We start from the raw sequence: 27,655 nt of genomic DNA on the forward strand, positions 1-27,655 counted from the left end.
CGGTCCTCACTTTTGCCTGGTATTCAGGGTAGACCAGCAAAACATCAATCACGATTGCTCAAAAGTCACCCAAAGATCTAACACAAAGTATAGCACAACCTGCATGAAGGTTTAAATCACATTTATCAGCAAAACAAAAGTAAATTTAAAAACATTGTTAATGTAGGGACAAAGAGTCATCATGGCACGTATGGTAGATTCTCTCATTCCTGTTAAGCAAGCAATATCACATATTCTCTCCTTACACTCAAAACACTTTATAATATCTAGCTTCTCTTCCAGTATTGTAGCCTTTGTTTTGCATTCATCACCCACAATTTTATCACCAAGATGCTGCTTGCCGCTATGCCCCTCCACATCTTTTCAAAACAAAAGGGATAATCTACCAGTAGTACATTTTACAGGAAGCTTCTCAATGTATCTCTCAGAAAGCTGCTCTTTGTACAGTACCTCTCACAGAAAGCCTCTCTGTCGGCAGCTGACATTGCCTCATGCACAGAACAGCACAAAGACTGGCACTGACATCGGTGCATAGACAGAACAAAGTGCGCGAAATGATCGCCGCTGGAATCACACTATTGCAAACAGACATAAGCATTCTCGAAAGTAACGTTCCTGAATTTCACAGTGACGTTATAAGCAAATTGCGCTGCCGGAATGAGAGTTATCCGAGAACTACCTGAACCTTAAAGGAAAATAGAGAGGTGGAAAAGGGAATGTTTAGGGCATAGATAACTAAAAACAAGGTGACAAATACCGGAGAATTAAAATTTTATTGATTAAAAGGTCAAAATGAGATAAAACAGATATTGGAGTTATGAGTTGAATAAGTTTAGGGGACTCCTCGAGGGGAGTCTGAAACGTGGAGATTAGATTAGATTACATTACAGTGTGGAAACAGGCCCTTCGGCCCAACAAGTCCACACCGACCCGCCGAAGCGCAACCCACCCATATCCCTACATGTACCCCTTACCTAACACTACGGGCAATTTAGCATGGCCAATTCACCTGACCTGCACATCTTTGGACTGTGGGAGGAAACCGGAGCACCCGGAGGAAACCCACGCAGACACGGGGAGAACGTGCAAACTCCACACAGTCAGTCGCCTGAGGCGGGAATTGAACCCTGGTCTCTGGCGCTGTGAGGCAGCAGTGCTAACCACTGTGCCATCGTGCCGCCCACGGTGAATGTGAAAATCTCGGCTTTCAACCGGAAGTCAATGTAGCTCAGTGAGCACAGGGTGATAAGAGGAACATTCTCCAAGTCAGACATGGGCAGAGTGTTTTGGGGAGCAGACCTATTCAGGGGGAGAATTAGAGTGTAGTACACCAGCCAGTCGAGTTTAGAAGTAAGACAGACGTGATTATGTGTTTCAGCTCACCTTTTCAGTGTCAAGGAAACAAACAGGTTTTAATGGATCCAGAGCATCTTGTAACCAAGTATCTTTCAGGCCGAGTACATGCAGCTCATGCCATTTCGGCAGCTGTAATGTTGCAGATGCTAGTTGTTCTGATCCACATACCAGCTTTCCTTCATATATTAACTTGTTGCTGAGTGACATAATCGTGCTGTAGGGATTTTAAAAATTGTTATACAACAACGAAATTCATTTTTAGCAAATCAAGCATTTTATTTCAAGCAACTACCTGTTCATTCTGTACTGAACATTCAGCTGAACGACTGCATCAAAATTCTGCTCCAGACGCTTAAACAAACTCTCATCCATTCCCAGAGTTCTGTCAACAGAAATACACAAAATTAGCACTGGTGCATGTGCATGAGCAAAGAGAGAGGAGAGTCCAGGTGGGGAGGTGCACCAGAGCACACAGCATGGGAGTCTTGTGACCCAAGAATGGTGATGCCGGGGAGTGAGAGGGGAGATGACGTTTCAGGATTGTAACCATTGTTGCAGAAAAGAATTAAGTTACACAATTGGCTATATTCGAAATAACACAAAATTCTCACTATAACCACATAAACAACATCCCCTATTTTTTGCGGTATTTAATATTAGAACCAGAACTCGTTGCTGGGCCTCACATTATAGTTTAAGATGACCATTTCTATAAAGTATGAGATTGGTACAAAATCTGAACATGATTGCCCAGAAGCAAATATAATTAAGTCAATACTCCTGCTAAGCTACATCTTCAATAAATAATGTGCAAGAAATGGAAAGGGACAGCAAGCACATCAAAAAATAATGACCATATGAAACAGCTACGGTTTAAAGGGAGCATTGGTTGTTGGTAGTAACCAGCATGAATGAGGAAGCAGTAACTGGCAGAAACCACATGGCTTGTTTAATTTTTTTTAAATCACAAAGTTATAATCCTGGTGACCAAGACATGCAAATTACTGAAAACATTTAAATTATTTCTTCATTGGTGAAAAAAATGGAAAATATTTATTTCACACCTTGGTTTTGGCCTGCGTCTCCTCAAGGTCACCTTTTTCTCTGTATCAGCCACAGACTTCTTTTGCACCCTTTCACTATTTGTATGTTTGTAAAGACGTCATAGAATCATAGAATCCCTATAGTGTGGAAACAGGCCATTTGGCCCAACAAGTCCACCAACCCTCTGAACAGTAACATCTCTGAACACTATGGACAATTTAGCATGGCTAATTCACCTAACCTGCACATCTTTGGATTGTGGGAGGAAACTTGAGCACCCGGAGGAAACCCACGCAGACACGTGGAGAACGTGCAAACTCTACACAGTCGCGAGGCTGGAAGTGCACCTTTTTACGCCACTTGTTAATCTTTACTCTTTGCCTCTCTTGTTCCGGATTTCAGCTGTCCTCTCAACTTAGCTTTGATACTTTGCTGCTTGAATTTTCTCCCTATTGTATTATAAATTTGAAATCAAAAGGGCCCATTTTGCCTCGTTTAAATCTCACAGGTTTAATCTTCAAGGAAGCTTCAAACTTGGATGCATTTCCTTTTGCACCCCCCTCACAGGAACCTGTCGCCTCTGTAAATCAACTATTTCCTCTTTGACAGCCTCTGAAAATCTCATTTACTGTTTTACCTAGTAATCTTTGTGCCTAACTCACTTGCATCAAATCCTCTTTCAACTTTTTGAAATTACCCCGAAACACTTAAATATCCTCACATTTTGAGTATACATGTTTAGTATTAGTACATGTACATGTAATATTATAATGATCTCTGTTCTCCTAATGCCTTCTGAATGAAACATGCTCCATTTGTCCCACTTCATTCACCAGAACTAGATCCAACATCATTTTTATCCTCACTGGGCTGGAAACTGAATAATTAACGAAAGCTCTGAGGAAGTGTCACTGGACCCAAAACTTTAACTCTGATTTCTCCCCACATTGCTAATTAGAAATGGTATAACGGCTGCAGAAAGGAAGTTTGAGGGGGATCTGCCTCTGGAGGTAGTATGGGCTGAAGTCAGAAATAGGAAAGGTGCAGTCACCTTGTTGGGTGTTTACTATAGGCCCCCCAATAGCAGCAGAGATGTGGAGAAACAGATTGGGAAACAGATTTTGGAAAGGTGCAGAAGCCACAGGGTCGTAGTCATGGGCGACTTCAACTTCCCAAATATTGATTGGAAGCTCTTTAGATCAAGTAGATTGGATGGGGCGGTGTTTGTGCAGTGTGTCCAGGAAGCTTTTCTAACGCAGTATGTAGATTGTCCAACCAGAGGGGAGGCCATATTGGATTTGGTACTCGGTAATGAACCGGGACAAGTGGTGGGCTTGTTAGTGGGTGAACATTTTGGTGATGGTGACCACAATTCTGTGACTTTCACCTTGGTTATGGAGAGAGATAGGTGCGCACAACAAGGTAGATTTTATAATTGGGGGAAGGGAAATTACGATGCTGTAAGGCAGGATTTGAGGAGCATACGTTGGGAGCATAGGCTGTCAGGGAAGGATGTGGTGGAAATGTGGAACTTTTTCAAAGAGCAGATACGACGTGTCCATGATATGTATGTACCTATCAGGCAGGAAAGAAATGGTCGTGTGAGGGAGCCTTGGTTGACGAGAGAGGTTGAATGTCTGGTAAAGAGGAAGAAGGAGGCTTACATAAGGTTGAGGAAACAGGATTCAGACAGAGCAGTGGAGGGATACAGGATAGCCAGAAGGGACCTGAAGAAAGGGATTAGGAGAGCTAAGAGAGGGCATGAAAAATCGTTGGCAGATAGGATCAAGGATAACCCCAAGGCATTTTATGCGTATGTGAGAAACCTGAGAATGACGAGAACGAGGGTAGGTCCGATCAAGGACAGTAGTGGGAGACTGTGTATTGAGTCGGAAGAGATAGGAGAGGTCTTGAACAAGTACTTCTCTTCAGTATTTACGAACGAGAGGGACCGTATTGTAGAAGAGGAGAGTGTGAAATGGACTGGTAAGCTAGAAGAGATACCTGTTAGGAAGGAAGATGTGTTGGACATTTTGAACAACTTGAGGATAGACAAGTCCCCCGGGCCTGACGGGATATATCCTAGGATTATGTGGGAAGCAAGAGAGGAAATTGCAGTACCGTTGGCAATGATCTTCTCGTCTTCACTGGCAACGGGGGTGGTACCAGGGGACTGGAGAGTAGCGAATGTTGTGCCCCTGTTCAAAAAAGGGAATAGGGGTAACCCCGGGAATTACAGGCCTGTTAGTCTTACTTCTGTGGTAGGCAAAGTAATGGAAAGGGTACTGAGGGATAGGATTTATGAGTATCTGGAAAGACACTGCTTGATTAGGGACAGCCAGCACGGATTTGTGAAGGGTAGGTCTTGCCTTACAAGTCTTATTGAATTCTTCGAGGAGGTGACCAAGCATGTGGATGAGGGAAGAGCAGTGGATGTAGTGTACATGGATTTTAGTAAGGCATTTGATAAGGTTCCCCATGGTAGGCTTATGCGGAAAGTCAGGAGGCATGGGATAGAGGGAAATTTGGCCAATTGGATAGAAAACTGGCTAACCGGTCGAAGGCAGAGAGTGGTGGTAGATGGTAAATATTCAGCCTGGAGCCCAGTTACAAGTGGAGTTCCGCAGGGATCAGTTCTGGGTCCTCTGCTGTTTGTAATTTTTATTAATGACTTAGATGAGGGAGTCGAAGGGTGGGTCAGTAAATTTGCAGATGATACGAAGATAGGTGGAGTTGTGGACAGTGAGGAGGGCTGTTGTCGGCTGCAGAGGGACTTAGATATGATGCAGAGCTGGGCTGAGGAGTGGCAGATGGAGTTCAACCCTGCCAAGTGTGAGGTTGTCCATTTTGGAAGAACAAATAAGAATGCGGAATACAGGGTTAATGGTAGGGTTCTTAGTCAGGTGGAGGAACAGAGGGATCTTGGGGTCTATGTACATAGATCTTTGAAGGTTGCCACTCAGGTGGATAGAGTTTGTAAGAAGGCCTATGGAGTATTATCGTTCATTAGCAGAGGGATTGAATTCAAGAGTCGTGAAGTGATGTTGCAGCTGTACAGGACTTTGGTTAGGCCACAGTTGGAGTACTGTGTGCAGTTCTGGTCGCCTCACTTTAGGAAAGATGTGGAAGCTTTGGAGAGGGTGCAGAGAAGATTTACCAGGATGTTGCCTGGAATGGAGAGGAAGTCGTACGAGGATAGGTTGAGAGTTCTCAGCCTTTTCTCGTTGGAACGGCGAAGGATGAGGGGTGACTTGATAGAGGTTTATAAGATGATCAGAGGAATAGATAGAGTAGACAGTCAGAAACTTTTTCCCCGGGTACAACAGAGTGTTACAAGGGGACATAAATTTAAGGTGAAGGGTGGAAGGTATAGGGGAGATGTCAGGGGTGGGTTCTTTACCCAGAGAGTGGTGGGGGCATGGAATGCGCTGCCCGTGGGAGTGGTAGAGTCGGAATCATTGGCGACCTTTAAGCGGCATTTGGATAGGTACATGGATGGGTACTTAATCTAGGTTAGAAGTTCGGCACAACATCGTGGGCCGAAGGGCCTGTTCTGTGCTGTATTGTTCTATGTTCTATGTTCTAGATGTTGCCGGACCTGCTGAGCTTTTTCCAGCAGTTGTTTTTGTTGTTGTGTTGATGAAATTTTTAATTGTGCAATTTCATGAGTTGTTTTGCCTCCTTTTGTGGTGTTTGCTCTCGTCAATGTTGCAATAATTAAGTTCCCAATTATGACCAGAATACATTTTTCTAAAATTTGCTCCTTCACCAAGACGTAGCCTATAGTTTACAAGCAATCACAAAACAGGTATTAAATATTAACCAAAGTCTGCATTAGAATAATCAAGATCATTTTTCCCAGGATTCTAAATACGAGTACCTCTCATCTTTCTTCACTGAAGTCCAATACTGCAATCTTTAATTTCTTCCTGAATTCTGTCGGCACAATTTGCAAGTTTTCCATTCCTGCTCATTTTATTATCACATCATCAACATGCCCTCTGGCAGGTATGATTAGCTCACCAACCTTATTTCCCATGTTCCTTGCATTCATTATAAACACTTCAAGTCTGCTTTGCATTTCTTACAGAAAAACTCTCTATAGTCATACTGTTGGTCTTCCTAGTCCTTGGCAAATCTACTCCAACTTTCTAGTTCCTCTCAGCACAAATTAGCATAACTCTCCCCCACAGTATTGGTTAACCTCTCCATGACAACACTAGCTTTAGCCTATTTCAGGTGCAAAACCAGAAAATGCTGGAAAATCTCAGCAGGTCAGGCAGCACCTGTGAAGAGAAAATAGAGTTAACATTTTGGGTCCAGTGACCCTTGCTCAGAACTGATTGTAGCTAGGAAAAGGTTGGTATCTATGCTGTAGATGGGATAAGAATAAATGATAGATAGCGATGGAACCCAGAGAGAAAAAGCAACAGTTGGGCAAACAATGGAATGGGTAAAGGTCAGCCTGGAAGAATCAAGAGTTGCCAATAGGGACCATTACTAGTTGACAACCATTGTTGACATGGCTATTCCGAACTTCAGCCCTAACCCTTTCTTCTCCATTCCATCAGAGTGATTTGGAGCCCCTGGTCCTCACTTACCACACCACCAGCAACCACTTCCCAATGATCGTCAGCCACCATTTCTGCTATTTCCAATAAAATGCTATGATCAGACATGTATTCCCTTCCCCTGCCTTGTCAGCCTTCCCGCAGGGACCATTCCCTTTAGGATACCCTGGTCAATGCCTCTCCACACCCCATGGCATTTACCCATGCAATCACAGAAGGTATAACACCTGCTATTAATCGCCTCCCTCTTCACCATCCAAGGCCCCAGACATCTGCCAGGTGAAGCAGCAATCTACTGCATTTCACTCAATCTAGTCTACAATATTACTGCGCACAATGTGGTCTGCTCTATTTTGGGGATACAATAGGTATACTGAGTGACCGCTTTGCACAACACATGAAGGTTGCGTCTGCAAAAATGACCCTGAGCTCCCTGTTGCTTGTCACTTCAACACAGCAGAGTGTTTTTTTTGCCAACATCTGCGTCATGCTTGCTGCGGTGCTCCAATGAAGCACAGTGTAAGCTGAAGAACTGCATCTCATTTTCTGCATGGGGATCCTGCAGTCTTTAGGACTCAATAGAGTTCAATAATTTTAGAGCCTGAACACTTTCTTCCATGTCCTTAACCCAACTCCCACACACTTTGTCATCATATGGGATGCTACCACAACCTATCTATTGTCAGCTACCAATGATCCCCATTAGCAGCACTTGATTCTCCTAGGCTGACCTTTACCCATTTCAGTGTGCCCACCTTTTGTTCGTTCTCTCTCTGAGCTCATTTTCCACCCATCTTTTACTCCCCATCTCCATCGTCAACATATATACCAACATCTTCCTAGCTACAATCAGTTCTGAAGGAAGATTTGCTGGATCCAAAATGTTAACTCTGCTTTCTCTCCACAGATGTTGCCAGACTTGCTGCATTTTCCCAGCAATTTTACTTATTTCAAGCATCCATAGATAGTCCTTTATTTTTCAGTTCAGATGCAAGAAATCTATTTTATACAGCTTCCTTCCATGAGAGGATGGTTTCTCTGCTGAATCAATTCATTGCAGACAAGTTGGCTTTTAAATGTAGCTCAGATTGCAACAAAGTTGAAGTTCATACCTGGCATCTGAGCTCTGAACAATGGGCGGCAGCTGTTGATGATCTCCAACCAATACAAACCGATCAGCAGCAAATAAAGGGCCCAGGCAGATCAGCTGGTTGATCTGGGATGCCTCATCCACAATACAGAAATCAAATCTCCTTTGACTGAATATTGGGTGTTTCATTCCCATACATGTTGTTGCAATCACCAGCTGTAACACAATGACATACCATTAAAACCAGCTCACCTCTGTATCATGAATCAGTGAGAAAAGACTTATAGGAGTCATACAGTACGGAAACAGACCCTTCTGTCTAACGTTTCCAACCAGACAGCCCAGCTGACCCAGTCCCATTTTCCAGCATTTGACCCATATCCCACTAAATTCTTCCTATTCACATACCCATCCAGATGGCGTTTAAAATGTTGTAATTGTACACACCTCCACCACTTCCTCTGGCAGCTCATTCCATACATGCACCACCCTCTACGTTAAAAAGCTACCCCTCTGATCCTTTCTAAATCTTTTCCGCTCACCTTAAACCTATGTTCTCTAGTTTTGGACTCTCCCAGCTACAAAAAAGACCTTGGCTATTCACCCTATCCATGCTTCTCATGATTTTATAAAACTTTATAAAGGTCACCCTGAAGCCTATTTAGACTCACCCTATAACTCAAACTCTTCAGTCCTGGCAACACTTGTAAATCTTTTTTGCACCCTTTCATATTTACTAACATCCTTCCTATAAAAGAGCAACAGAATTGTAAGCAACATTCAAAAAATGGCCTCACCAGTGACCTATACAGCTACAACATGATATTCCAATGCTACACTCAATACTCTGACCAATGAAGGAAAGTGTGCTAAACACCTTCTTCACCACTCTATCTACCTGCAACTCCACCTTCAAGGAATTATGCACTTGCGCTTCTAGGTCTCTTTACTCGACAACACTCCCCAGGCCTGAGCATTAACTGTATAACTTCTGCTCTGGTTTGCCTTACCAAAATGCAACACCTCACATTTATCTAAATTAAACTCTGTGGCCTACTGGCCCTTCTGATCAATGTCCTATTGTATTCAGAGATAATCTTCTTCACTGTCCACTATACTATCTATTTTAATGTCATCTGCAAACTTACTAACCATACCTCCTATACTCACATTCAAATCATTTATGTTAAGGATAAAAAACAGTGGACCCAACACCAATCCTTGTTGCACACTGCTGGTCACAGGCCTCCAGTCCAAAAAGCAACCTTCCACCACTTCTGCCACCATCTTTCAAACCAATTTTGTATCCAATTGGCTAGCCAATTCCAATTCCACAGATAGACGGCCACGTTGATCTTTAAGGAGCCCTTTTCTCTCCTAGTTTTTTTTGCCCTTAATGTACTCATACCATCTCTTTGGATTTTCTTTCACTCTTTTTTGTCAAAGATAACTGTGTTTCCTTTTTGCCCTCCTGGTTTCTCTCTTAAGTATACACCTACTGATCTTCTACTCTTCGAGGAATTTACTTAAACCGAGCTGTCTATACCTGATGTACGCCTCCTTCTTTTTCTTGACCAGAGCCTCAATTTCTCTAGTCATCCAGCATTCCTTATACCTACCAGCCTTGCTTTTCACACTAACAGGAACACACTGTCTTTGAACTCTTGTCATTTCATTTTTAAGGGCCTCCCACTTCCCATCTGTCCCTTTACCTGCGAATAACCTTTCCCTATCAACTTTTGAAAGTTCCTGTCTAGTTCTGTCTAAATTAGCCTTACTCCAATTTAGAACTTTAACTTTTGATCAGTTCTATCGTTTTCAATAACTATTTTAAAACTAATAGAACTATGATCACTTGCTCCAAAGTGCTCCTCCACTAACATGGGTCTGGGTGGGTTACTCTTCGGAGGGTCGGTGTGGACTTGTTGGGCTGAAGGGCCTGTTTCCACACTGTAGGGAATCTAATCTAATCTAAGACCTATATCATTTGCCCTGCCATATTTCCCAACAGAAGGTCAAGTATTTGCTCCATCTCTAGTACGTACACCCACATATTGAATAAGAAACTTTTATTTTACACACTTAAATTCTTCCCCGGCCAAGCCCCCAACACTATAACAGTCCCAGTCTATGTTTGGAAAGTTAAAATCCCCTACCATTACAAGCGTATTATTCTTACAGATATGAGATCTCTTTATATATTTGCTTCTCAATTTCCTACTAACTATTGGGCCCACAATACAATCCCAATTAAGTGATAATCCTTATCTTATTTCTCAGTTCCACCCATATAACTTCACTGGATGATCTCCTCCCTAAGTACAACTGTAACGTTATCCCTAACCAAAAATGCCACTAACCCTCCTGTACAATTTATACCCTGGGACATTAAGCTGCCAGTCTGTATATTGCTGAGCCACATTTCTGTTACAGCTTTGATATCCCAGTCCCCTGTTCCCAACTATGTCCTAAATTCATCTGCCTTCCCTATCAGGCTCCTTCCATTGAATTAAATGCTGTTTAATTTATCAGTCTTACCTCGTTCTCTGTCAAGCTCTTATCTACCTTGATTACTGACTAGCTCCCCTTATCAACTGTACCAGCCTCAGCCTTTTCTCTTTTCTCACTATTGCTTTTGTTCTCAACTCTCAAAACTAGTTTAAAGCCTCCTGAGTATCACCAGCAAATCTCCCCACAAGGATATTGGTCCCCTTCCAATTTAGTTGTAACTACCCTTCTTATACAGCTGAAATCCCAATGGTCCAAAAATATGAATCATTTCCCTTTGCACCAGCTCCTCAGCCACGTATTTATCTGCTCAACCCTCCTATTCTTACTCTCATTAGCACATGGCACTGGTTTTGTTTAACCGCATGGATTGATTGGTGCAGCAGTTACAGGCAATGAGGAGTTTACAAGAGCAAGGGAATGTGATGAATGGCAATTTCAGGAAAGTAGAAAAACCACAGATGCACACAGTCAGGTCGATGGTTTACCACTAGGAATGGTAGGAGAGGTAGCCAATTAGTGCAGGATATCTCCATCTCAAACAGGGTTATGTCATTTTGGATGCTGTAGTGCGGGTGACCTCTTAGAAACATGGCTGTCAGCGCTGTACTGTCCTAAGTGTGTAACTGGCTGTACTGTAATGAGGGGTATGGTCAGGTTCTAAGCGATCAATTGTAATAGGGGACTCTCTAGTCTGGGGCACAAACAGATATTTCTGTGAGACATCAGAATGCTTACAATGTCACAAACACTTATCGCACATCAAATCAAGTGGTTTGGGAGTGGCCTCAGATGCATTAGCAAATTCTCAGGGATAAAACGAAGAATTGTACTTAAATGAATGTGATAAAACTGATTTGCTAAGAGATTGCAGACAGAAGTTCAAAAGAATGAATATTTTTGCATCAGTAGTTAGTGGATAGCGATGCATTGTAGATATCTGTGTTGAGACTTTTGTACAAAACCGTACATGTGCACATTGGCATCAAATCAGGGAGAATATAAAACAGGAGGGATGTCTCAGATTACAGGACGCACATTAGGTTAGTGGAAAAAGGTGGAGGGTGGGGAAAGAAAGGATATCAGCATAATAGAGAATGCAGATAGGTACAAAATTTAAAATATGATGAAACAAAGAACCGCCGATGCCAAAAATCTGAAACAAAAACAAAGTGCTGGAGAAACTAAGCGGGTCTGGCAGCATCTATGGACAGGACAGAAAAGAAGTCAACACTGAGTCCAGTCAGGAGAAGGATCACAGAGAGAAAATTAAGTTCAAAGACAAGAAATTAGAAGGATGAGGTAAGCCAGATGTGAAATCAGAAAGCAACTTTTTGTCACACAATCGAAGAGCTGGTAACTTACTTCCTCGTGGAAATTAAAATGTTTGATCATCAGTTACAATTAAGATGCAAAATAGATATAGAATACCTACAGTGTGGAAACAGGCCCTTCGGCCTAACAAGTCCACACCGGCCCTCCAAAGAGTAACCCACTCAGACCCATTCCCCTAATTTACCCCAGACTAATGCACCTAACCTACACATTCCTAAACACTATGGACAATTTAGCATGGATTGTGGGAGGAAACCCACGCAGACAGGGAGAATATGCAAACTCCACACAGACAGACAATCACCTGAGGCAGGAATCGAACCTGGGTCCCTGGCATTGTGAGACAACAATGCCACTGAGCCATGTGCCGCCCCAATTAAGTAACAATATCAAGGCAGGTAAATGGACTAGAAGCAAAGATGGGCAATGAATTAACCAAATGGTGTCGTGACTCAGAACTGACTGGCTTTTCCGTGTTTCAAACAAACAGAGAAAGCACCAGCCTTGGTGTGATTAATCTGTCCAAGCAGACATGGCACTGGTAGCCACCAAAATAAATACATTTATGGATACTTTCAAACTTCAAACATCATTTGGATCTCATCTAACCAAACCTTGGTCACCATCCTCTCACGTTGCCTTTATGGTTACCTCCCCATATGTCCAATTCATATTCTGAATCTCTCCCCAACTCTTCTCTGCCACAGTTCCCACGATGATTTTCTAGCTCCAGCTTGAGACTGCCCTCACTCAACAATGACCATGTTCAGCTTATAGCTTTGATATGCTGCTCAGCAACTTCAGACAGCTACAGCCTTGCTGTTACTTTAAACTCAGTGATTATCATTTGTCAGACTAGGTTAGTGTCAGATATATAACAGGAGAAAGTGAGGACTGCAGATGCTGGAGATCAGAGCTGAAAATGTGTTGCTGGCAAAGCGCAGCAGGTCAGGCAGCATCCAAGGAGCAGGAGAATCGACGTTTCGGGCATGAGCCCTTCTTCAGGAAATCCTGAAGAAGGGCTCATGCCCGAAATGTCGATTCTCCTGCTCCTTGGATGCTGCCTGACCTGCTGCACTTTTCCAGCAACACATTTTCAGCTCAGATATATAACAGAAAAGGTTCAATTCATGGCATTGGCATATCCAGAAAGAGGAGAACCTTTTTATACTGAATCCAGAGGATTAAAAAAATTAGAATAGATATATTAGGAAAATTTAAACCGGGTTTCCAGAGAGAAAATCTGAGAGAAATTAAGAGGCATGGAGCTTAGTCTCAATTGGCAACAATACAGATGTGAGTAAAATTTTAGCCGACCAGATGAAGATTGAATTTTACTACTATTACTAGGTCATGAAAATATTAGTGTGACAATATGTGCTTTTAAGAGGGATTTGTCTGGTTCTCTTGAAGAGAGGTATTATAAATTTGGTTCTGAGGTGCCAGCTTCATGGAAAACTTTGGGGTTTTTTTTGGAAGTAGACAAAAGAAACATGAGGTGAGTCAGGCTCACACAGCCCAGGGTTTGGGTTTTGCCTTTCAGTTGGTAAAGCTGGGTTTTGGGGTGAAGCTGCTAAATACAGTTCCTCTCTTTCAGCTGCTAGATTCATTCTGTTGATGTTATTCCTCTGGAACTGGTGAAGATCTTTGAGGAGAAAGTGAGGTCTGCAGATGCTGGAGATCAGAGCTGAAAATGTGTTGCTGGAAAAGCGCAGCAGGTCAGGCAGCATCCAAGGAACAGGAGAATCAACGTTTCGGGCATAAGCCCTGAAGAAGTACTGGTGAAGATACCAAGTGAGGGAAATCTGTTTTGCTGAATTTTCATTTGCCAAGAATATATTTTATGGAATGCTGCTATATTGAATAGTTGATGAGTAGTAGTTAAAATATTTATTATGGGGAGGATCCAAGATGGCAGCAACCCAGCAAGTCTGAGTCTATAGTGCTCTTCCCAAGGTAAAGTGGGTCACCTACCCCCATCACACTCACCAAATCATTCATAATAGCTGTTTAATTTAATTAGTTGCTTAGTATTACATTTAAACAGTCTAATATTTAGTAAAAATGACCAAAGGGAAGTGAGCCCGCAGCTCTCAGCAAGCAGGAACCCCTCCCCCACCCTCTCCAGCTGCAGCAGAGGCGTCCACAGCCGCCCCGGGGGACTTACCTACAGTGACAAGCCTTGTGGAGATGATCTCCAAGCTGGACGCGAAGATCAACGCTTTTATCGAGGGGTCCCGAAGTCGATGGGACTCACTCTCGGCCGCGCTGCAGAAGCATGACCGAGACATTAAGGAGATTGATCGCCGAGTCGGAGGAGCGGAGCTAAAGGCCGCAACCTCCGAAACTACAGCGCAATCGGCCGTGGATCGGGTCCGGACTCTCGAACAGCGAGTCTGGACCTTAGAGAATTACATTGACGACCTCGATAATCGAGGTCGCCGAAAAATATTCATTTGCTGGGCCTTTCCGAACGGGAAGAGGAAGGCCAGCTTACAGCATTCCTCCAGCAGTGGCTGCCACAGCTTTTAAATCTGGAAGCTGGATCAGGCCAGGTAAGGGTAGAATGGGCCTACCGGGTCACAATACGCGGGCCCGGCTCGAATCAGCGCCCACGCCCGGTCGTGTTCCGGCTGCAGAGCTACAAGGAGAGGCAGATACTCCTAGAAGCCTCTAGAAATCTTGGAAAAGACCCCCAAGCTATGATCTATAAAGGATCCAAGATCATGTTATTCCAGGACTTTTCCCCAGCTCTGGTCCGAAAGAGGAAGGCATTCGACGAGGCAAAGAAGCGTTTAAGGGACTTAAATATTCAGTACTCTTTACGCTACCCAGCAACGCTACGCTTTAACCATGAAGGATCCGTGTATAACTTCGGATCGCCAGAAAAGGCTAAGGAATTCTTGGACTCTCTTAGATAAACTGTAAGACACAATGGATGTTGGTTTGCCTTTCCCCCCGCTTTGGTTTATATCCCCCCCTTTTTTTTCCTGACTTTACTGATTAATATTATCATGGGGGGTGGGGAGAGGGATTTGATTTTCTCCCCCCCCCCCTTGGGGTTGTTTTCTTTTATTATTTTATGTATATAAGAGGGATGTATGTATATATGTGTGTGTGTATATATATGTATATATATGTGTATATAAGCTGGGGGGTTTGGTTAATGTTGGTGGGGGGAGGTGGTTACCTTATTCAATTTTACCTCTGTCTTTAGGAGCGGGGTTGTTTCTCCCTTGTTATTTTGTATTAGTATATTTAATTATTATTTGTTGAGGTTGTAATTTTATAGTTAAAATGTTTATATATGGTATTAACATTACCAAATATATCCAGGTGTTGGTATGGGTGGGGGTAGGGTGCTCACTGTTAACTCGAGCTTTGTATTATATCTGAATTCTCCTCATTTTATTGAGGAGTGCCTGGGTCAAGGGTGGGGCATTGGTTGGGAGAGGATATGATGGACTTTTGGAGAGGAAGTGACACCCCCTGGGAACAAGGGGGAAAATCTCCACTTAGATACGTTTTATATTTTTTTAATTTAGAAATAGTTTTTCTATTGTATTGGTGTGAATGTATTAGAGAGGCTTTATTTTTGTAAATGTTATATGCTCTATGCTCGGGATATTCTGGATAGGGATTCCCCTCCCGAGGGGTCTCGGACTGGCCCAGATGATTATGGTTGATCAGTCGGTTAAGTGGTGCACCTGGAATGTGAAGGGGAGTAATTCGCCAGTCAAAAGGAAGAAAATATTATCAAATCTTAAGAAGGAAAGAGTTGATATAGCTCTCCTACAGGAGACATACCTGTAGGATAAAGAACACTTGAAATTACGACAGGGTGGATTTGATCAGGCCTTTTTTTCTTCTTTTAGCTCAAAAAGCAGGGGAGTTGTTATTCTTGTTCGGAAGAATTTCCTTTTCAAAATCCGAAAGCAGATAAAAGACGAATCTGGACGATATATTTTGATTAAAGCCCTCATAAATGGAGAGGAATATGGGATTTTAAATTTGTACTGCCCCCCGGCACACCCCTTTAAATTTATAACGGAAGCCTTTTCAAAATTGATGGCTTTTGGTGCCTGTCATACAATTATAGGGGGAGACTTTAATTGTATTATGGATCCGGAAATAGATAGGATTCCCAAGAGTACTGCAGGAGTATCTCCCAGATCTAGACAATTGATGGATCTGAACAAAGAATTAGGATTAGTAGATGTATGGAGATGTCTTCATCCACAGGGCAGAGATTTTTCTTTCTACTCCAATCCACATAAATGTCATACTAGTTTTTTGCCCCCTCGATTTTTTAAAATTCTATATCATCCTGTAAAATAGGTAGTATAGCAATTTCCAACCACGCTGCTGTATATATGGAAACTAAGGCAAGGAACAATGGGACATCCCCTCGGCATTGGCGTATGGACCCCTTCCTAATGAAAGATAATAAATTTGTAAAGTACTTCTCTCAAGAATTTAAAACTTTTTTAGAAAAAAATTCAGGTACAGCTAGCAACCCGTCAATGATGTGGGAGACCATCAAAGCTTACACACGAGGTTTGATCATCTCCTACTCAGTGACCCAGAAGAAACTGAAGGGAGAACAACAGCGTCTGCTTGAAGCCCGCTTAAAAGCAGCTGAAACAGCATACACTGATAGACCTTCTATTATTAAATTGCAAAGGATTACGGCTTTTAGGACAGCTCTAAACACTACGCTTACACAAACGGCTAAGAGAGAAATATTATTTGCAAAGCAAAGGTTATATGAATATGGCGACAAACCGGGTAGATACTTAGCATTTCTTGCAAAGAAAAAAAAAGGCCCCTCAGATTATTACATCTATCAAGGAAAGTACGGGTATTTTGACTAGGATCATAAAAAGATTAATGCGATCTTTAGAGAATTTTATTCTCAGTTATATAAATCGCAGGATTGTGAAGATAGGACGAGGAGGATGCAGTCATTTTTTAAAAATTTGACCTTTCCAGGCCTAACTCCGGAACAGGTATCGGTCCTAAATGCTCCTCTAACAGTCCAAGAAATACTTGATGCAATTAGGCAACTTCAGAGTGGTAAGGCACTGGGCCCAGATGGTTTTCAAGCTGAATTCTATAAAGAATTTACAGAAATATTGGCTGGTCCACTTATGGACATGTATAACTATGCATATAGTCAGGGCTGTCTCCCGCCTTCGCTGAAAGCGGCAAATATCTCTCTTATCCTTAAAAAAGGAAAGGATCCAGAAGATTGTACATCATATAGACCAATATTCCTGCAAAATGTAGATTTTAAAATCCTTTCTAAAACGTTAGCACTGAGACTAGAAAGGGTACTGCCACATATTATAAAGGAGGATCAGACGTATTAAGGGCCGTAGATCATCCAATAATATTAGAAGGGTTTTGAATATGATTCAAGCCTGCCATCAGGGAAAGATACCAGGAGTAGTAGTTTCATTAGACGCGGAAAAGGCATTTGATAGGGTTGAATGGTCATATTTGTTTTACACATTGGAAAGGTTTGGCGTTGGACAGGTGTTTACCAAATGGGTCTCAACATTGTATAGTGATCCCAAAGCAGTTGTGGTTACCAATGGATTAGGTTCGAATAGCTTCAGTGTGGGTAGGGGCTGCCGTCAGGGATGTCCCCTCTCGCCATTGTTATTTATGCTAATAATTGAACCACTAGCAGAAGCTATATGAGCTGATCCTAATAAAGCAGCCCTGAGGATTGGTACAGGTAAACATAAAATTACCCTTTATGCAGATGATGTTCTTCTATTCCTCAGTAATCCTCTGATGTCCGTACCTCGCCTAATCCAAGTTATTAATACATTTAGCGCATTCTCAGGCTATAAAATTAATTTTTCAAAATCGGAGGCTATGCCAATGGGTGGCCTTGCTATGACACCCCACTTAGTGGACGGATCCCTTTTTCCCTTTCGCTGGTCCCTGGAGGGCTTCTTATATTTAGGCATTTTTATTATTCCAGTATTTGGTCAGTTGCATAAGGCTAATTTTGTGCATTTACTGGAAAGGATAAGGCAGGACCTCCAGCGATGGGGAGACCTTCCAATTTCCTGGTTGGGTAGAATAGCACTAATCAAAATGAATGTCCTGCCCCGTCTCCTATATCCTATGAGAATGCTTCCGGTGATGCTTCCGAGGATGGCTATATGGCTGGCTGGGTTCCTTTATCTGGCATCATAGACGGCCCCTCATTAAGCTGAAGAAGCTACAGCTTCCACAGACAAGGGGAGGATTGGACATCCTAGACTTTAGGAAATATCAGTTAAGTTCCCTATTAAGTTACATAGCTGATTGGGTCTTGTCTGATCCACAATCAATCTGGTTGGACATCGAGGCCTCTCAAGTAAAATACCCACTTATTAACCTTTTATTCTCAGACAAGAGGAAAATCATTACAGATCACTGTAAAAACCCTATAATACTAAACACAATTAAGGCTTGGAATATAATGCGGCAAAATGAGGGCAATTCACATAAAACATCCCCCTATGCACCGATAGTGGGAGCATGGGGATTCCAACCGGGGTTAACAGATGCCACTTTTAAACTCTGGAGATCCAGGGGTATCTCATGTCTAGGGAACCTATTTAAGGATGGGGTCCTGATGTCTTTTGAACAGTTGCGTCAGAAATTCGGATTACCTAATGGAGACCTCTTTCGATACTTCCAAATTAGAGATTATATACAGAAGACGACTACGTTATTAGATAGTCTTTATAAATCCAATAGAGAATGTAGTGTCCTACGACCAGTGGGGGTATCTTCCGTCAGTACTATTTATCATTTACTACATGATGAAGCATCGGGAGATATGGATAATCTGCTTAAAACATGGGATCAGGATTTGGGACTAGAAATCTCTATAGAAACGTGGAATGATATTTGGGAAAACGCTAGAAGAATTACTATTTGTAACAGAACCCAGGCTATCCAGCTGAAGATACTTCATAGGGCCCATATAGCACCGGTTCGACTGGCAAAATTTAAGGCACGGTGGCACAGTGGTTAGCACTGCTGCCTCACAGCGCCAGAGACCCGAGTTCAATTCCCGACTCAGGCAACTGACTGTGTGGAGTTTGCACATTCTCCCCGTGTCTGCGTGGTTTTCCTCCGGGTGCTCCGGTTTCCTCCCACAGTCCAAAGATGTGCAGGTCAGGTGAATTGACCATGCTAAATTGCCCGTAGTGTTAGGTAAAAAGGGGTATGGATGGGTTGCGCTTCGCCGGGTCGGTGTGGACTTGTTGGGCCGAAGGGCCTGTTTCCACATTAAGTAATCTAATCTCCAATGTGTCCCAAATGCAAAATAGAGGTGGCACTCTTGTACATTGCCTATGGACCTGTCATAAGATCCGTAGATATTGGACTAAAGTAGCAAGTACCCTGACAGAAATTTTAGGAATGGAAATTAAAGTGGACCCTGTATCTCTCCTTTTGGGCTTTTCAAACTTTCCCCCCCTGGACATGTACGGGAAGAGACTATTTTCTATTCTTTCTTTCTGTGCAAGGAAAAATATTTTGGTGAACTGGGTGGCTGAGGGCCCCCCTGGACTTTCAAATTGGCACAGATTAATTATGGAATGTATTCCCCTTGACGTCCTTACAAATATGGTGCACCGAAAGACCGAATTATTTTATAAAATATGGAAGCCCTTTTTGAATTACATAAATACAGATATTTCGGCTATCCTAACAAGGGCTTTTATTTAATTGAGATTACAAACCTGGCTGGTCCGGGGCCCCTTAGGAGAGGAATCCCGCACGAATACGGGTTTTATTACATCTGATGTTAACACATTCCGAGCATGTAAGAGACTTAAATATACACTCTGGTTAGTTATAGGTTAGATTAGTAGATAGTTGAGTTTTGTTTTTTTTCTTTTTCGGTATTTTTTTTTCTTTCTTTTGTTAAATTTTGGCTATTGTATATTTGATTTAATTGTATATCAATGTTTATATTTGAGAGTTTTGTTTATTTTTGTAAACTTGTAAAAATGTTAAATTTCTAAAAAATATCTATAAAAATTTTTTATTATTTTGCTAAATATTTCAAAAGAATTAAAGTTATGCCAAATCGTTTTTTTTGTTTTGGATTTTAATTGTGGTTTAAGAATATAGTGTGTTTTACTTAAAGCTTAGTAGCTTGACTAATTGAATCACATTGAAACTCAGTGCCTTACACTTGCCTTTAAATAAAAGTTAGGGTTTAGGCTATCGCCTTAATAAGTTTTGAGGGAGTTTGGTCTCGTTGGAACAATTAATTTATAGCATTTACGATATATACAACAGCATTCAGATTTAACCAATTGCTCTGGTAACTCCAACCATTTGATTTCCAGGAAAATGCATCAAGCGCGGAAGTGTTTATTAGACAAGTTGAGACAATGAGAGAAACCAGAAGGTGGAATAGTTCTAAGTTGTATTGGTATATACGATTGCAGGAATTAAGGTAGGTAACCGGAATCAGAGAAGATGATGGGTGATCGAGAGGGGTGGAGTGATAGAACTTGACTGTGGGTACTGGGTGCAAGGCAAATGACAAAGAGCAGTATGGAGAATATGGATGACCATAGGATATGGGGGCATAAGTGACTACAGGTCAGGAGGGATGGGGGAGAAAGAGAAGGTGACTACAGGTCACGAGGAAGGGGCTGAGCCCAGTGACCACATGAGATGGGGAAGTGATTTAATTACTTCCAATACAAGTACAATAAATCCCTCTGTGTGCAAGATGGCCAGATCTGTACATAATACTCCAGAGGGGGTAAGGTCTCAGCATTGCCCTGCACAGTAGTAAACTCCATCCTGTTGCAATAAATAACATTTCAGTTCGGAGGAAAGGCCACTCGACCCGAACATTAATTCTGATTTCTTTCCACAGATGCTGCCAGAACTGCTGAGCTTTTCCAGCAATTTCTATTATTGTTTTCATTTGACTTCCTAATTGCTGTTCCTACATCTTCATTTGTGTACAAAGACACCCAGATCCTTCTGTATTGCAGCATTCTTTAATCTGCTTTCATTTAAATATTCTGCATTTCCGTTCTTCCTGCCAAAGTAGAACCCTCGATCACCACCAATACCATGAGCTGTTGTGGTTCTGTTCACCAAGCTGGGAATTTGTGTTGCAGACGTTTCGACCCCTGTCTAGGTGACATCCTCAGTGCTTGGGAGCCTCCTGTGAAGCGCTTCTGTGATGTCCCAGTCGAATTCATGTTGCTTGTCATCTGCGTGTGTGACAACACTACTATTATAGGACAAGCCAAACACAGAACAGCCAGGGAATTCCTAGAGGCATGGCACTCATCCACAGATTCAATCAATAAGCACATCGACCTGGACCCAATATACCAACCACTGCAACGGACAGCTGGAACTGACAACCGGAAGTGGCAGATTCAAACCACTATAAATGCCAGAGGAAATATCACAGAAGCGCTTCACAGGAGGCTCCCAAGCACTGAGGATGTCACCTAGACAGGGGACGAAACATCTGCAACACAAATTCCCAGCTCGGCGAACAGAACCACAACAATGATCACCCGAGCTACAAATCTTCTCACAATCTTTAAATACCATGAGCTCTTGCAGAGTGATCTTCTTTGGAAATCCAAATAATCTACATTGACTGGTTCCCTTTATCCACCATTTGTTACATCCTCAAAAGGATCCTTAACAATCTCATCAGGAAAGTGAATAACTTTGAATAAAGCAATTCAATCAGGAGTTTGCCACAGCGATATATTTTAAGGATGGTGTATAAGTGGAAGCACATTTTAGAGAAAAGGCAACAGGTCATATCCTAAGTGTTACAGGTCATAGGTTTGGATGGTGCTGTCAAAGGAGCCTTGGTAAGTTGCTGCAGTGCACACTGTAGATGTACACACTGTTGCATCTGTCTGTTAGTAGTGATGGGAGTCAATGCTGAAACTGGTGGATGGGTTATCAACCAAGAGTGTCAAACTTCTCAGATGTTGCTCGAGTTATATTCATTCTGACAAGTGGAGAGTATTCCATGACATTCCTGGCATGTGCCTTCTAGATGGTAGGCAAGCTTTGGACATATTAGAATGTGAATTCCCAGCATCTGACATGCTCTTAGACCACTCATTTATAAGGGTGGTCTAATTAAATTTCAAGTCAATGGGAGCTGAGGGCCTATTATTGTAGCATGATGCAGAGTCAGACTAAACCATAGCCTTACTTACTTCACTTTTATACAGCTCTTCCAGCTCAGTTAGGGTTTGGATGGATTTCCTTCTGCAAATATCCTCATCTGTGAATTTTCGAATGTCAGGATGGACCTTCTGGTAACGTCCCAAACGCAGGAAGCCCACCTTGAAACGAGCCAGTTTCAACAAAATGTTATCAACAGCTGAGTGAGTGTAACTAGTCAGGAGGACACTGAAACCACAGGCATGAAGGATTCTCACCTAAAAGAACAATAAAGTAACCTAAATATATCTTAAAACCAACAAAATGAACTTTACATGTTAACAGTAACAGGATACTGAACTGCAAATAATAAAATGCAAGTCTAAAGTCTCCAGAAGCTTGAATTACCCAAGGGTTCCTTTCTTTGCCTGATCAGAAGCAGACACCAGTGAATGGGCCCTGCCCTACAGACAGCTAACCCCTTAATCTAGGCAGACAGCATTGGCAATTTTCCTATAACACGATGTGCTACAATGCTGGGTACTTTCCCTTACCAGAGTACAAACAGTGGTAGTTTTGCCTGTTCCAGGCATGCCCATGATTAGCGTGTAGTCCTTGGAAAGTAGTACCCGCTTCATTGCTTGTTTCTGAGGTTTGTTCAGGCCTTTGAATGGAAGAAAATGTTAGTTTCAGTGGCTGAAGTAAAGAGTGTGGGAGCCTATTGGGGAAGGGTGAGACAAAACAAAATAGTTGGGGGTTCAGAAGGAGTGCAAGGGGGAATGTGTAAGCACATGAGGGAAGTGGATGGGATGGGAAGGGATGAGAGAGAAAGGAAGGGGAAGCATGGGGAGAGGAAAAGTAGGTGCAGGAAGGAGTGATGGGTATGATGGGGAAGGAAAAGCACGGGATTGGGAGAGGGAGCATGTATGAAGCCATAAACAAAGGTGGTGATGCAGAGGTGCAGCCACATTTATTCCAGTCTGTTAAACATGATTTATTAATCTGAATTGAAAGGCACCAGAAAAAGGTACAGTAAATACCTTGCAAAATTTTGGCCACTGTGTCCTTTGCTTCCCCTGGGAGTACAGTGCTCAGGAAGGGAATGAACCGTGGAGGCCTGAGGTCAATGATCAATTCCCGTAGTTTATCACTAAGAAAATACAGAAATGCTCATTATTTTGATAGCATATTCATTCAAGTAAATGTGTAAAGTATTAATTGGGATTTTATTACAAGATGTTCACAAGGTGTTGCTAAGCTTTATATTGAATACAAGACTTGTCCTTTTCCTGTGTTTGATGGAATCTTTGTTCTTTACGCTGTGTACATCTGACTTGGGAGTATTCGATAGGACAGAATAGAGCAGAGTTTTTGAACATTTTACATGGTGGGGAGGCAACATGTTAAGTTTACTCTCAGTGGGAACCTGTTGGAATATTTCAGAAGCTAAGATCTGGTACAATAGTAAACATGAATTTCACGAGAAAAAAAAATTCCAAAGTAATAGATCAATGATATAAATGAACAACAAACAAAAACTGCCAATAAAAAGTGCCAAGCAGCTGCATAAACGAATAAACCTTTTAGTTTTTTGCCTTTTTGGTTAGGAAGCAGAACTGGAGTGTAATACAGGGCTTGAGTCCTGATCACTCAGAATGAGTTGGGACCAAGACCAAGACCAAGCTGAGGAGTTAGGTTTAACCAATAATGACCCTGGTTCACCTCTGATGACATACCCTTCAAGCAAGCTTTGGTGGAATTCATATTTAAGTGGGTTCAGAATCCCTACTTTTAGCCAGGGATTTCCTCCTCTCCCAGCCTTTTTGTTTTGGAATGGGAGGAGAAAGGAAAGGGTGCAAGCCTGTCCCAGTCTCAAGAATTCACACATTTCCCTCCTCCCAACACATGTTCTCCAACCCATCCGCCTACACAGATGCTCTCACTCCCACACCCTCCCTCTCCCATCCACACACAATCTATTTGAAAATACTAACAGCCTTTTATGTAGTACTTTCAAACACTTCAACATCCACCACATTCCCTTCAACAACCTATTCTATCACTTCATCAAAAAACTGAATTTGTCAATCACAATTATTCACAAGTTTGTGCTGGATTTCTTAATTAATTCAAATGTCTTTGATTGCTGCCTGTTAATTGTCATTCCCCGATTGTTATTTCTGAAATAATATTTGTCACAGACTTTAAACTGACCAGCCAGTTATTACCTGGAGTGTAAGTATTTCCTTTTTTTAAGAAAACAAAAAGAATACACTATAGATATTGTTGGCTTATAACTAATCCTCCCAGTTTATCTGCCACTATCTCCCAGTTACACTGATTCTAATTCCTGCTCATCATTGTCCTCATTATCCTACTATTCAGTAGCAGCACAACTAATGTGCACCACAAAAAGGGTGCTGCCATCAAGTGAAAAAAATGTTCTGCTGATCATACAATGTGGTATATAAATTTCAATGTCAGATAGATGTCAAGTGTATAGGCCTTAGATCTCAAAGACCGGCGGACAGTTCAAACAGCACAGTTCTTCAGCTAGTCATGACAAGGTATCCAAAGAACCATACTCGCAAAACTCTCAAACTTCCAAATTTAGATATAATTCAACATTTGCTCAGTGTGTAAAGTCAACAAATTTAGGATTATCCATTCAGCTCACAATGTGGTGCAACTGTACTGGAAACTACATAGATTAATATGGAGGGCCCTATTCCTGCAGACAGGAAGAATATGTACACGCTCTGTGCCTGCTTCAACTCAACAAAATAGACAATACTATTCACTGGTTACTTAGTTAGGTAACACCTTAACTGGAGACACCTTGTCTAGTTTAAAATTTAAACAAGGCCTAGCAGTTAATTGTCAACTATCAACTGGTGCATTCTCCATGGCATTGCCCCCACCAATCAGTGTCCCCTTGCCAATCAACCAGCTCTCTCCTTTCAGGGTGAGAATGTAGATTTTTCCCTTAATCTAGTATTCTTGTGAATTCTGAGAGCAAGACAAAAAACTTTGAGAAAATGTGAATGTTTTCAGCAATACTCAAGTTTTGTAGAACTAATATGTCAGCCTTCATTATCAGGGCTAAGCCACACCACTCAAAGTCTTCTCCATTTGCCCATCTTTAAAAAAACGCCAAGTACTTGGAAACATGACTTGCAAAGACTTATGCTTCATTAATAAAGCAAAGGAACTCAACAGATGTTTATTTTTAAAAACGGCAGCCTTTGTAACTGTTTTCGGTCATATTAAAAGACTGCTTAACATACATGCCAGATCTTGCACACCTTTCAAAGTGAAAGCGTTTTGGTCATATTGCCTCTCATCATTCTTCTAGCTCACTTATGATATCCTGACAATTACCACAATCTACATTTGAGTTTCATAAAGTCTGCAAACCTTTGACGTTATAACCTACATACCCAAGTCCAGATCACATAGTTCAAAAAGAAAATGAATATTATGTTGTCTAATGCCTGCCATTTCAGTGTTTGATGATCAGATGAGAATATGTTCCATAACCTAGGGAACTGATATTGCCCTACCTGGCTGATGATGAGAATTAAAAAAATACAAAACATTCAGTTTAACATCCTCCACACCGTTACCTGACTGCAGATTGTTCCATCAGCTTTGAAAGATTCCCTAAATGAATGTGCATATTTCCAACTCCCTCATCATGATCGAGTCTGAAGATAGTTTCTAGAGGCAGCCTGGAGAGGTTCCTGCAGGGCAATGAAGAGTTCTAGTCAATGTGATATTATCAATGCAGTAATACATTCTGACTCTGGTACATTTTAAAGCACATAGTGGCAACAGTCTGGAAGTTCTCCATTTATAGAACTCTAACAAAATGATTGAAGTGTGCAAGTCATTATCTATAAAGCTATTTCATCAGATGTGATCATCACTGGCAAGATCAGCATTTACTGCCCATTTCAAGCCAATTTTCAAAAGATGGCAGGATAGTGTAGAATTTATTGCGTTCTTGGAGCTAGATTCAACCATGCAGGTGGAAAGTATTCCTTATTAGTGCCTTGTAGATCAGGGCTTCCCCAACTGTGGATCACTCCAGTGAGTCATCCTGAGCAGCAACCATCTTCCACTGTGTAAGGTATCAGTCCAAATAGGAGAGAGCTTTCCCATTAATTCCTATTGACTTGCCAGGGATCCTTGATGCCAAGGCCAGTCTCTCGCATCTCCTACAATTCCGTTGGTTCATTCATTGGCCAGAATCTCAACTGGACTTACCATTTAAATTCAGAAGCCACGACAGCAGATTATAGGCTAGGAATATGGCAACAAGTAATTCATATCTTAGCACCCCAAAGCATGCCCACAATCCACAGAGGAACCTTGATTATCCGAATGAGTCGGGCAGGCAGTATTTCACTCAGATATGATTATTCAGATAATCAATTTGACCTTAAACAAGGGAAGCCACACTGATCTAACACTGTCCTCAACCAGAGAGTTTGTTTAAATCTATAATTTTGATGAGTCTGCTGTCTAAACAAACTGATCTTTGCATTCTGCAAATTACAGGTTAAACTGAGAAGAACTAAATCCTTACCATCACATAAATATATGAAATTCCAGCATTAAACAAGGTCCCAAACAGCTTCTACAATCACAAGTGCATTTGTCAGTTGCCGCTGAACTCAGCGGCACCATAGAAAGACAGAAGCATCGCCTCGCACACCTGTTTACTTTCTCTGCCATGTTTTTCATGAATGGCCCAGCAAAGTGATGGGAATAAAGTACTTACTTTTGCAAAGGGTTGTGTAACTAACCCTTACGTTTAAAAAAATTTCAGTCGCTGTTGCTTGAGGTGCTTGTGGTTTTTGTTTTTGCCAGCGTTTTCACATGTTCTTTAGTACAGGTAATCCAAATTCACTTACTTCTTTGACGTAATGTTTTTATGGGACCTTGAGATCTTATTCAGATAATCAGATATTCGGATAATTGAGGTTCCTCTTTATAAGGCACAAGCCTCTGTTCAAGAAAGGAAATGGGGATAATCCAGGAAACCAGACTATTGAATCTCAGATCAGTGGTTGGGAAGCTAATGGAAAGTATTCATAAGGATAGCATTTATGTGAATTTGGAAAAGCATGGGTCTAATTACAGACAGTCAGCATGGTTTTGTGCAGAGCAGGTCATGCCTTACTATCTTGAATTTTTCAAGGTAGTAACAGGTGATTGATGAAGGTAGAGCAATGGATGTTGTCTACATGGATTTTGTTAAGGTTTTCGACTTGGTATTTCATGTAGGCTCATCTAGAAGATTAAGATGCACAGACTCAGAAGGCAGAGGGTAGTGGTGAAAGTGTGCTTTTCAGGCTGGAGGTCTGTGACTATTGGCGTGCAGTGGAGTTGTGGATTATGTAAAAGGGTGTCAAAGGACACAGCAGGATTTAGATCAGTTGCAGAAATGGTAGATGGAGTTTAATTAGGAAAAGTATAAAGTTAATGGCAGGACCCTGAACAGCTCTGATGTACAGAGGGATCTTGGGGTCCAAGTCTATTGTTTCCCTGAAAGGGGCCA

General features: G+C 41.9%; 1 protein-coding gene across 2 annotated transcripts in view; it reads right to left on the bottom strand.

Annotated features, from left to right (window-relative positions):
• The window catches only part of dna2 (DNA replication helicase/nuclease 2), a 130,552-nt gene that overhangs the window by 20,259 nt on the left and 82,638 nt on the right, over nucleotides 1-27,655 (bottom strand). For both annotated transcript variants that reach the window (XM_043712247.2, XM_087999146.1), the window contains exons 12-18: nucleotides 25,716-25,832; nucleotides 23,130-23,239; nucleotides 22,644-22,753; nucleotides 22,143-22,367; nucleotides 8,084-8,277; nucleotides 1,649-1,738; nucleotides 1,384-1,570 (exon numbers count right to left, since the gene is read on the bottom strand). In XM_043712247.2, coding sequence (XP_043568182.2) covers nucleotides 1,384-1,570; nucleotides 1,649-1,738; nucleotides 8,084-8,277; nucleotides 22,143-22,367; nucleotides 22,644-22,753; nucleotides 23,130-23,239; nucleotides 25,716-25,832 — 1,033 coding nt within the window. The remainder of the gene's footprint in view (nucleotides 1-1,383; nucleotides 1,571-1,648; nucleotides 1,739-8,083; nucleotides 8,278-22,142; nucleotides 22,368-22,643; nucleotides 22,754-23,129; nucleotides 23,240-25,715; nucleotides 25,833-27,655) is intronic.

Source organism: Chiloscyllium plagiosum, unplaced genomic scaffold (genome assembly GCF_037043375.1).
Source record: "Chiloscyllium plagiosum isolate Xiang-an unplaced genomic scaffold, Cpla_swu_hap1 HiC_scaffold_22, whole genome shotgun sequence".
In the NCBI taxonomy this organism is placed as follows: Eukaryota; Metazoa; Chordata; class Chondrichthyes; order Orectolobiformes; family Hemiscylliidae; genus Chiloscyllium; species Chiloscyllium plagiosum.